General features: G+C 39.7%; 1 protein-coding gene across 1 annotated transcript in view; it reads right to left on the bottom strand.

Annotated features, from left to right (window-relative positions):
* pitpnm3 (PITPNM family member 3) overlaps positions 1-11921 on the bottom strand; it is a 116848-nt gene extending 104927 nt beyond the window's left edge. The window contains exons 1-2 of the mRNA XM_088079076.1: positions 10922-11921; positions 10551-10766 (exon numbers count right to left, since the gene is read on the bottom strand). Coding sequence (XP_087935202.1) covers positions 10551-10575 — 25 coding nt within the window. The 5' untranslated portion in view covers positions 10576-10766; positions 10922-11921. The remainder of the gene's footprint in view (positions 1-10550; positions 10767-10921) is intronic.
* Positions 11922-12758: the final 837 nt, after the last annotated feature.

Below are 12758 nucleotides of genomic sequence, written 5' to 3' on the forward strand. Positions count from 1 at the left end.
AAAAAAAACAGTCCACTGTTGCCAGTTCCGTTCTCCTGCCATGAGATTAATATGCTTGTAATATGCAAGATGAAATGATTGCAATTTTAAATGTGAAATTGTTTCAATGTGAGCTTTTATAAAGTGCTCGGAGGTTTGAGGATAATGAGCGAGCCTTCAGCATTGAAGACAGCCCCAGAGGAGAAATCTGCTTTTGATCAGTTGCTGCTGCCGTCCTAAAGGAATTTCTTCTTGCCGGAGTTTTATCTCTCATAGCCCTCTCTCCTCTCCAACCCAGATGGTCTGTAAGCCAAATGAGTGCCAATCATCTCATTTTGTAATTAGCTGCATTTCATATTCAAGGAACTCTAAGCAACTAATAGCACCCAGAAGAGCTCCCAGGTCATAAGACATGGCAGCGGCTGCCGTCACGCAGAGAGGAAGCGCAGGAGGGTTCTGTGATGACGCAAACCTCTTCAGAGCGAATACTGGACGCCACCAGACTGTGATATCCACCACGTGAAGAAAAAATCCAATAATGTTTTTCTTCTGTGCATGGAAAGGAGGAAATGAGAAGTGCATCTAACCCTTTACCTTTTTAACATGCAACAGTACAGATTGAAATCACAGACTTGATGAGATGTGATACTGCTCGAAAATCCACAAAATAAAATACGCTGACTTTTATTTTGTGTCTGTTTATGTCCTGCAACAGTGAACATCCTGCGGCTCCCAGAAGATAAACCACAATGAAAAGTCTGTCTGGTCCTCTGTGAGCTGGAAATAGCTATTAATAGCCTGTCCAGTAATTTAATTAAACCTCATTTCAGCACAAAGTCAAAATCAATCTCGACAGCTTATAAGGGACACCGAGGAGACTGATCTCTCCTCAAAAATGTTGAATCACTCACAAATTCACCTTGGAGACTCTATCCCTCTGGATGCTATTTATCTGGACTGCAGATCAGTGCTTGCATTTGCTGCTAATGGACTGCTACGCCATGATGAGGTGATAATCACCGTTACTAAGCCTGCAATTCTGTCTATACAACAATGACCACATATAGCACATTCTGTCCAGCCTTAGGATGACTGCATTTGAGGGAGTTACTTTATTAACTCAGTGCTCTTATGAGTTTTAATTGGATATGCACTGAGTGAAGAGGTAATCAGTTAATTACAGCTTACCAGAGAAGACATCTCACACTGTATATATTGGCTGCAGCTGTGTCCTTAATATAATTTTCTGGCCTTAAAGGATGTTTTTTTCAATGAATAATGTAATTTTCATCTTTTCACAAGCATCTAAAAACAGAGCCAAGTAGTCCCTGCAGTGTACTGCAGTATCAGGCAACAATAACATAACTAACCCTAACTCTGATATAAACATACTGCTCACTTTACAGGTGCATCAGGGGCTGGCTGCTGGGGCTTCAGTCCATAGGCTACTGTTCCCATATGCAGTGATACAACTTGCTTTGTCAAGGGGCCACTTTTTTTTCAAAATAACAGGAGTTCAAGGGCCAGTTCCAAGGAATTAAGGAAATTAGGGGCTTTGTCTGGACTACTGTTGGGGGGTCCAGGCAATATTCCCCTGGAAATTTTTTTTTTTTTAAATGAACAAGCTCTATTTTGATGCTTTTTTAATGCACTCTGATACCTTATTCACATACAAAGTTCAAAAGAAAATCCTATTGCGATATCAATTTATTTTTATTGTAAATTAGAAAATGGTCAGCAGGCCACCTGGCACCCTAGTGAAACCTAACATAATTGAGTAAATGCTATTCTGTTGGCCTAATTTTTCTTCCATTTGTATTTAGAGCCCAGGTTATTATGGAATGGATTTAGATGTAGCAGATTTGTCAACTAAATATTCAGTCTGTGAACTGCACTCGAGCAGCGTAAACACCTCTCCTAATTATTTTATGTAATTTAAAAACAGTAGCATCTGATGATTTTTGGCTTTCTCTCGATGGCAGGAGTGAAAATTTGTCATCCACAACATTTGTTGTGTTATTGTTTGAAGATGGTTGGACAACAATTCAATACAAAATAGGATGTAGGCTCTACAGGGTGGCTATGGGTGATTAGCAATTGTGTTATTACTCCAAATGATGTACAGATTTTATGGCATTGTATTATCTTAAATGGCTTGAAAAAAATGCATATAGCTGTCACAAATGCAAAAAAATCTGTCCAATGTAACATTGCCCCTAGACCCCTTGAGCTGAGCCCTGAATATGAATGGACATCAGTGTCTGCCTTGAAGGCTTTGGCTTGTTGTCACTCCAGTTTAAGCTTTTTTCAGGTCTCCATCAACTCATTAGAAAAATAAAAACTCCACTTTGTCTACCAGCTAATAGTTGACGTTGTTTTTAGTGCCATGCAGGTGGTGTACAGTGGTTTTATTAATGTTTTTTATTAAACACAGAAGCCTACTAGGCCAAAAACAACCATTTGAGAATTTGAGCCATTAAACAAAACAGTGAACTGAAACTTGGCAGCCTAACCTTTTGTAAACTTGCCTGTCCAAAACAACAGTTAAACCCGACAGCTGTCTTACAGCTTGCTGTACTTTGTGCCAATTGAGCAATCCTTTATTGTTCTATGGACCAAGGCTGCAACTAATGATTACTCTTTTGTTGATTTATCTTGCGATTATTTTCTCGATTCAGATATATAATGTCAGAAAATATTTAAAATGTCCATCGCAAGGTCCAAGATCACAAAGACAAAATCGCTTGTCTGGTTGGACAAACTGCCCAACCTTAGAGATATTTGGGTAACCATAACATAAGGCAGAGAAAAGTAACAAATGTTCACATTTTCAAAGCTGAAAGCACCAAATATGTTAGCATTTTTGACAATGTGACTCAATGTTCTCTGACAGTTGCTTCCATTCAGTCAATCAAACAATATGAATTTGATGAACCCAATATGTCCTGAGCCTTACTAAAACATCTACTCCACACTTGTAGATGCATTAAACAATTTTAATAATAGCATTAAAGTGCTGAGTAAGTGCACCTACAAAAAGCCTATTTGAGTCTGAGAGCTTTCTTCATTGCCACAAATACAAAGTGATTCACCAATGGCGAGATAGAAAATGCTGTCTCCAGTTTGACGTCAAGACATTTGGCCATTAAACAACAGGCAGACTTGTGCCGGGCTCCAGGTGAGACGGTCCCCTGCCACCGCTGTGCCTCCGACCTGAAATAGCAGCAGCCAGCTGCGGTGTGCATTGTGAAGAGTAGCTCCCCGACATCGGCCCAGTGTGCTTCCCCATGACAAACACCTATTAAATTTAAATTATCACTGTTTTGTATGATCAAATAAAATAACAGAGGTCATAGGCTGAATGCATTAGCACAGGACTCTGTAGAATTCAGAGAACATTGTGGTGCTGCTTGTTGAGCATCCTGTCTGGGGACCATTTGCCATGATGACAGTATCACACAGTGTATAAAGTATTTATCATGTCTTAAACTGAGTGACAGGAGCTGCATTTGGGAAATCACTTACAGCATCAAATGAAATCACTTTTGGAGGAAAAAGTGCCAGCAGGTTATTTTAAGAAACAACACAACAGCACTAAAAAAGTGCCAAATGGTTTTACTATTCACCTTCCCAGAGAGAGGGAAGGAAGCAGAGAGAATAAGAGAGAGACTGTTCATCAGAATCCTTCAGTTCTATTTTTAGCTTGATGCTGAATCTCGACAAAACAGCAGGTAGGCCACCCATTTATTTTATTTGGACAGCAATTGAAAAAAACACCCCTTAGTTCAGACTGATCCAGTTTCATCAAATAGGACGAATACAAAGTGCTCAGAGGAGTTATACCTCACACTGAGCAGTCGAGCGGTTCATGACAAACTTTAACAGGTAGACTCTGGGAGGGAGAACTGAGAGTAATAGTGTGTGTTTTTAATGACATCCTGTGTTGTCTAATTTTGTATTGTTATTGTTATGATATGTGGTTGTGGACTGTTTGGCTTATTGTGACTGTGGGTGCTTAGGAAAGCAAAAGTTCTTAAAGATATATGGCAGCATAAGACTTTGTTTGGCTTCAAGCCGCAGGTCCTGCAGTGTGGTGGAAGTACCCTCGAGCAGAGAGAAACGACCAATAAAGGATCTATGATTTGAATTCCCATATCAGTGGGTTAAATTATGAGTAATATTACAAAAATGCACCCTCTATTGTCATTAGGGCTGCAACTAATGATTATTTTTATTAGCAGTTAATCTGCCTGATTATTTTCCAGTTAATCTTTAATTGTTGAGTATGTAAAATGTCAAATAATTGTGAAAAATGCTCATCCCTACTTCCCAGAGCCCAAAGAAACGTCTTCAAATTGCATCTTTTGTTCAACCAACAGTCCAGAGCCTAAAGACTCTTCATTTGCTATCATTAATGACAAAAAAGCAGCAAACTCTCAAATTTAAGAAGCTGGAACTAGCAATGGTTTGACATTTTAGACTGAAAAATGAGGATTCATTGACAATCAAAATAGTTGGAGATTCATTTTCTTTCAATCGACTATTCCCTATCTGCCTCTCACAGACACACACAAAAAGCAGGGCTTTTGCAGAGCTCCAGACCATGGAGCACTACTATGACTTGCAAATACTATTAATATATGAACTGGAAAGCTGAGGGTTTGTTTCCAGCTCGCAGTGAATGAATCCTCATACCGTGGTTAGAGTTTTACTTTCTGCTTACACTAACATCCAACTGCTGACCGGAAGCTTCAAGTCCACAGCAGAAACATCAACACTTCCAGCCCAAGATGAGCCTGGTCCTTAAAAAATAAATGCACCATGGGTTCTGCTTTGAATTATTTAATTAGAACAATACTTTATTTAAATTTACTATAACAGCACTTTATTTAACTTTATACTTTATTTAACATTATAAAAGTATTTTATTCAACTTTATTACAACAGTAGTTTGGGTAATTTTTCTTTGATGGCAGTCGCTACTTTATTTGTAACTGTAGTTCATTTAATAATTTTATACTTAGTTTACTATAGTTTAGAGGTGATTTTTAAATATTGGGATATATACAGTGTAATGCGATATAGCCTAAAAATATTGTGGTATTATTTTGAAGCCATATCGCCTAGCCCTAGTATAAACTAAAATACTGACTTACGTAATGGTATTGCTAGATGATAATTCAGGGGATCCAAAATGTTATTGGAATTCATCATCTGGGGAAATGAAATGTTTAAAAGTTTCATAACAATTCATCCAGCAGTTGTTGAGATACTTCTGTGTGGACCGAGGTGGTGGATCAACCAACAGACAGACTTATTTAGCCATCCCTTAAGCCACAGCACTGGCATGGCTTAAAAAATGGCGAAGTGTGAGTCACACCTGCTTTATTTTGAGGACTGATGCTTTACTCAGCCCAGCCCTCATAATTTCTAAATCATTATTACTCTGTGAAAATTATATTTCAATATCTGGATGATTTAAACTGGGGCTCTCTTTTGTTGTAAAAGGCAGTCAGGGAATCTGGGCACAATGCCTTTGTTTCTGCAAGAGCTGAGAAAAGGCACAGCAAACTGTAAAGCTTAAATAGTCCATAAATGCTGGTTGCAGTACTTAACAGCACTCATAAATTATCCTCTCCTTTTTATTTTACAGTCCCTAACCTAGATAACAGTGTAGATTTAACTCTCAAGTGAGTCAAGAGAGAATTTAAATTAGAATTAAAATGTGTGGAATCCCTGCAGCCCTTTTATAATTGAAAATGAAAAGATAAGATCTGTGTTCATAAGTGAAAGTCATGAAATTAAAAAGTCTGCTCTGTCCATGTTGGCGGGACTTTAAAGAACAATACCTCTATGAGAACTGCTCCACTTTAGATGTCATACAGTGAACTGAGGTCAAGCAATATTTGTTTGGAAACAGACACACTGCATGCTCAACATATGAATGCAAGACCAGTAAATCCACACATTGCCACATTTCAATCTGCCACCGGCCTGCTGGTACATCACAGGGTTCACATGATTTTATAGAGCTAGGCTGAAACAATGAGAGGCCTCACAGTGCCGCTTCCATTATCTAGTGAATTTTATGGTGAGGCTCAGTGCAATATAATTAAGATTAACTGGAGAAGACATCTAGTTGCAGCTGTTGAGAAAAAAAAAGTTTGCCATGCCTTTGAAGAATCTAATTTGTCTTGTGAGATTGTCTACTAAAAATAGGACTGTTGGCCTGATCTCTAGAGTAGAACAAATTCTTCATGACCTGAGAGGATGCACCTGACATTTTTATGTACAAAAATGCCCCACAAAAACTGAACCTGCAAACAAACTCTTTACAGACTCTGACCCACACATCTGCACCACAGTTGTAGACTGAAAATAACTCACTGTCTCTCAAGATCCAGATTATCCACTCCACCAGTACTTCATCCCCCTTTCCTGTGGATGTAGGTATGGACTACCTGTGTGCACAAGGGCCCTTTCCGGAACAGCTTTGTCCCCACCGCCATACAAGCTCTTCAGTAACCCCCTTTTGTTCTGAAATTTCAATCGATCAATCAGTCAATCAGTCAATCAATCGATAAGTCAGTCTATCTATCTATCTGTCAGTCTGTCTGTCTGTTTATAATGATCTTCAGCATATTGTTTATATTCATATCCTTTCATATTCTCGACTATAACACGACACAAGAAAATTCGAAAGCAGCTTGCAAAGAAAAAGGTCAAAACTGTCATTCAAGCCACATTCTGCGACTTCAAAACAATGTGGACCAGAGGCATACAGTGGAGGGGCAGTGGCCCCTGCCCTACTTCCTAAACCCTAGGAACCCTTGCTTTGACCACACCCATCTTTAATCGCTGTCCTCACAAACAGAGACATGGGTTCCTGGCATAATACTCAAAACGTTTTCTGTAGTAGTTCCGACTACAACTAATGTCATCAGAGAAACCACATTCCACCATGATGACACACACACACATACAAGCTCACGAGGTGAAATAAATACAAGCCATCTGGATATTTTCGTGGTGGGTAACAAATCGATCCAACCTTATCAGTAATATCAGTTTTTTTTTTAATTCATTCATTCACACCCTGGACAGGTCACCAGACTGTCACGGGGCTGACACAGAGAAAGACAGCCATACTCACATTAACACCCACATATAGAGTAACCGGTTAACCTGCATTTCTTTTGACTGAGAGGAAGCTGGAGAGCTCGGAGAAAACCCACATTGACACAAGGAGAAGAAGCCCCCCATCCCCCAACCCCTACCACTCCACCCTTAAGTTCAAACCTCTTGCTGTGAGGCAACAATGCCAACAACTGCACCACCATTTTGGCTATTTTTTTTTTTCTTCCAAACAAAACCTGGCACCTACATTACCCACAATGCATTACATCACCAACAGTCAGAAATTAAGAAATGTGTGTTGTGACAGTGAAGGCAGCCTTGAGCTGCTAGCCTCAAGCAGTGATAATGAGCAGAATGCAGAGGTTTGGTAAACTCACCTCTTTCTAGGGCTGGGCAATACAAAAACAATAACGATATCAATTGCAAAATAACTTTTCCTTGATTGAAATATGAGACGTAGTTGATAGAATGCCAATAGAACACATTCCAGCCATGTTTTGACAGACAACACGAACAGCCAATGATAATAAGGATAGTGCCGTGGCGAATCAAATGCAGTGAACGACTTTGACTCTAGAACAGCTGAGTGTTTGACAGCCACAGCGTTTCATTATCAGATCAAACAGCTGATGGTCCAACAGCAGCCCAGTGAAACAGACAAACAGAACGCAGCTTCTCGTCATAGCACCAAAGTGTCTGAAACAGCCAAATTTGCACAGGTGGAAAGTGACTTCTTTAGACTTTTACATACTACTGTGTGTTAGTTTCAGGTTTAATCAGACTTTGGATGGAAGTATTTAGAAACACCAGGATGCACCGCTCCGTGTCTCGTCCAGCCGCTCCCGCTGAGCTCTCATTATTATTACCAGGGGCAGATGTAATGTTTTGGGGGCCTGGGGCCACAAGCACATTACCTTATTTTCACCCTTTCTCGAACTGGGAATGTTGGCAGGCTTTTAGCAGCTATAGGAAAAGCAGGCCTACTCAAAAGTTTTTAATTCCCGAGTAAAATGATGAAATGAATAGCACAGAAGTTTCACGGAGGTTTTTAGTCAGAGTCCTGTAGACATGAGAGGGTGGCCAGCACACACATGCTTTAATGTGTTTGTTTAAGATGGAGTTTTTAATTTTTATATAATGCTGGAAAGTTTAATAAATAATAATGAATCATGTGTTTATTACAATCCAACACATCATGGTCAAATGAAACTATGTCAGTGAACTATGATATCTTCATATCTCACTTAGGAGTAAAAGGGAACCTTTAAGCTTGACAGAAATCGTGATTTCATGTATATCGTGATGTATATCAATATTGACTGATATGAAAAAAATTATCGTGATAAGACTTTTTTCCATATCGCCCAGCCCTACTTCTTTCTAAATCAGATTCAGGTGATGTCACTTGAGGCAATTTAGACTATAGACTATATTTTCACTTGATTTTAATGGTGCAGGCATGAAAACATGATATACATATACATACATATATATATATATATATATATATATATATCAGTATATCAGCAATGAAATGTGCAAACCAGTACTTACAGAGAACACTCAGTGTAAATTTAAGAAACCTAAGTGGAGATTTACTGGGTGTTAATTCCTGGCATTTTGCTTAAATCAGCCTGTTGAAGGGGAGATATTTAATTCCTATTATTTTAGAGACTATCCACTTTGTATGTCACAGCTAACTTGTACCCAGTCAGCATGCTACTTTAAATCCAAGGCAGCAATTAAAGCCCAAACCACACTGAATAAAATCCTTTCTCTATTGTGGCACTTTATGTCACTACCAAGAATATAACGATCTGATATTTTATTGATCTCTGCAGGGAAAATTCTCTCTCCGCTCTCGCCTCGATAAAAGGTCAGAGCACAAACGCCACATAGCCTCCAGAACAGCAAGCCAGAAGCTGGAAGAGATTCAGTATGTTGCTCAAAGGCTCTTCAGCAGGGAAGAGATGCATGACAACACAAGGATAGAACCCTGAACCTCCAGCTGAAGAGATGCCTCATTTGTCACAATGCCACTAAGCATCATTATAAGGTTTATGCATTAACTTGACGCCACAGCCTGTGAGTTGTTCAGTCCATTTCTTAAGAAAATCAGCCTAAAAATAAATAAACAGGTAAAAATAAATAAATAAATAAATAAATAAATAAACTGGGCATTTAGCAGTCTAATACACCATAGAAAATCTGAAAATTGCCATAAAATGATGCTGGCATAGAAAGCAGTAATTAGCAATCCAAACAATCATGGATTAATTAATGTCTACCAGGCACAGGGCCAGGGGCCCAAAGTGTCAGGGTGTCCTGGCCTTCACTAACAAAACGTCACTCAGATCAACACGTACCATCCACAAGGAGACACAAAATGACTATAAAGCAATGCAAAAATGACCAGAAAAGATACAAAATCACCTCAATAAGACACAAATTATCTCAGAGACACAAATGATTGCAAAAAGACACAAAACAAGACACAATTCAGCTACAAGTCAACACAAAATGACCCTTAGAAGGAGCATACCAACAACTAAGAGTTGCAAGACCACCATAAAGTCTGTGTCTTGCACCTTTGTTGGAGAGGCGGTGGGCCCCTTTGTGCATATATGCCCAGGGGCACATTGTCTCATTATCCACCCATGCAAACAGTAAATAAAATACTACCTGCCAAAAACTGTGCAATTTCTGGACAAATTCTACTATCATAATGCAAACAAATAGGTGCCATTTTTAAGCAGCAAAACAATCTTCTGTGAGAGCAACAACAAACCTTTTATGCTACAGATATGTCACAACCCCAGAGGCTTCGCTGATGCAGTCCTGTCAAGGCTGTCTGCCCCACATACTGTATCCAATTTGACAATCAAATGAGCTGCATGGCAAACTGAATGCTATTATTAGCATTCCCTGAACTTCTCTGTATCATTCTGTCTTCACTTCTCCTGGTATTTTTTTTTCTTTTTAAATATATGCTCACATCCTGAATTTTAACAGCTGTTGCCAAAAATAGCCTCACTCTTATTTGGTATTTGGACCGTCACACATACAGTAGTTGATGACCGTGAGAGCAGAAACAGGTGAGCACAGGTTTGTCTGCAGGTCACTACCAGCTCAACATTTGATCTTTTTTTTTAGCCTATATGACCCTGCAGCAACACAGAATCTGACAGGTCACACATTTCGCTGTAACACCAGCACGGACACACACAGACAGACAAATGTAAGGACAGTCCGGGCTACACAGTCCACTAGACAGTCTGTTTGACACAGACAGGTCGGTTTTAGACACGTCGCACATTCCTACAGATAGTCTCCATCCATGCAGCACGCGGCTGTGCGCGCCAACATCCAGCAGCAGCACGAGACGCGGGTGTCTACCTGTTAGCACGAGACTAAGCATGCAGTGTCCCCCTTACCTTTTCCTCTCGGCTCCTTTGACATAGTGTCCTCTCCCGTGTGTCTCCGTGCCTGCGGTCACTCAGTAAAGCCGTCACGTTATTCTGCGCTGCACCGTTTCGTCGGATAAGTCAATTAAACCGCTTCCGTCCCCCTCGTGCCTGCTGCTGCACCTTGACGCCCGCCAGACTGAAGCAGGCACGGGAAGCTACAGCTGCCGTGACGGTCTCCTCTCACTGTGGAAAGAGAGAAAAAAGAAAATAATTTAATCTGCAGCTGTGCTCTCATTCACCTATGTCAAGTCCCCTTAGAGCATCGGCCCGCCCATGCCGCATGCATACTTTGGGTATTTGTTGTATCTGTGCAGACTTGGCTCACATGTCATACCCACCCAGCTCCTCTCCTTTCTCTGCTCTCCTCTCCTCCGCTGCTAACATCAGCCGGAGTTCCTCCAAACCGGACCCGGGCTGCAGCTCGACTGCCTCCAGCGGTGCGCGCACGTCCGCGGCTGCGGCGGCTGAAGGGCGTCCGTCCTCTTTCCTGTCACCGTGCTGTGAGTTTGCAAAAAACGCTCAAGTATCCTAGATGATGACAGAAAAACAGCTACTCCAGTGACTGCATGCATCAAAACACAGTTTTAATGTGGAACCTTTTGTCATTGGTACGACTCATTTAATTAGCTCAAATAGCTGGATTTATTTGGCTCTATCAAAGTAAAATGAGTAATGCAGAGAAATATTACATGACTTAAACAGAATATGAAACATTTTGAGTAAGAAAAAAGTCATTGGAAGGTCCCACATGTTGCCCGTGTTGTAGCCCGTGTAAAAGCTAAAATGAATTACTAAATGATTTTTACTAAATGATGTATTTTGCCCTATGGGTGTGGCTCCAAGGCCAAATAAAAGACGAGGTGTGAAGATGATGAGCAAAAGCACAATTCATCAAAGTATTATCAGAATTCTTTACAGGAATTACACAGAAGAATTACACAGATTATTAAAGGTCCAGTGTGTAGGATTTAGGGGACTATTTTGACCAAAAAAATGGAATACAATATAAGGATATTCACTGTATAATCAACTGAAAGTAAGAATTGTTTTATTTTAGTTACCTTAAAACGAGCTGTTTATATCTACATAGGGAGCAGGTCCTAATTGACAATGTCTGCCATGGTTGTTGCAGTGGCATCTTTCTACAGTAGCCCAGTACAGACAAACCAAACACTGGATTTAAATAGGGCCACTCTTTGTAGTTAGCAGCCCCTCCATGATGAGTCGAATGACATTGGAAAAACACTGATCTCTAACATAATCATACATCACTGTTTTACTGGTGTAGATCATCAGGTCTGCTTGTTTGGAGAGAAAGAGACCTATGTGGATAATACAGTTTATGGTAAAAACAACCTCTTGAATGTATGGATCTTATCAGAGAAAAAACGTGAGCATTGATTAGCAGACGCTAGGTTACAAGCCTATCTTTGACATGCCAAACATCTGAGCAACACTGATTCTATTCAATGCTAAAATTGTTACTTATTTACACTAGTTACTCCACCCTTTAATCACTGGAAACTTTTTAAATTTTTTTTTAATCATTTTAAATAATCTTCTATTTTTGCACATCTAATCTGCTCTTTTGCCATTTTTAATGATTTTTTTAAATGTTGATCATTTAGTAATTAATTTCAACTTTTAAATCTTTTCTCTTCACTCTTTTATTGTAAATCTGCATCCTTTGTAATGTTTTTGTTGTTGTTGTTGTTGTTCTGTAAATCACTTTAAATTGCCCTGTAGTAATAATGTGCTATCCAAATAAAGCTGCCTTGCCTTGTCACATAAAAACTGCTTAATTCAGTGTTTTTATCACTTTTCATCACCCAGACTGTTTGTTTAAGAGTGAAAGAAAGATGTGTGGAAAATTGACCTATCGCTAACTCCCGCCTGCTTAGCTCTCTCTGACAAACAATCTGCACGCTGCCTAAACTAACAATGGCGTCTGTCAGTGTCAAAGACATATCCAAAGATACTATACAGAACTTTTAGGGGACAGAAGCTCATTTCACACAGAAGCCATGAAAAGGGTCTTTACTATGCTGTGGTGTTAGCGTTAGCCAGCTTTTGCTTTCTTTGTAACATTACAGCTAAGTTAACATTAATGGTTTTCAGTTGGGTGGGCTTTAACTGCAACCTTTAGCTACTGTGAACACTGATGTTCGATTGTCA

This window comes from Plectropomus leopardus, chromosome 6 (genome assembly GCF_026936395.1).
Source record: "Plectropomus leopardus strain MGB_pleo_1.0 chromosome 6, ASM2693639v1, whole genome shotgun sequence".
In the NCBI taxonomy this organism is placed as follows: Eukaryota; Metazoa; Chordata; class Actinopteri; order Perciformes; family Serranidae; genus Plectropomus; species Plectropomus leopardus.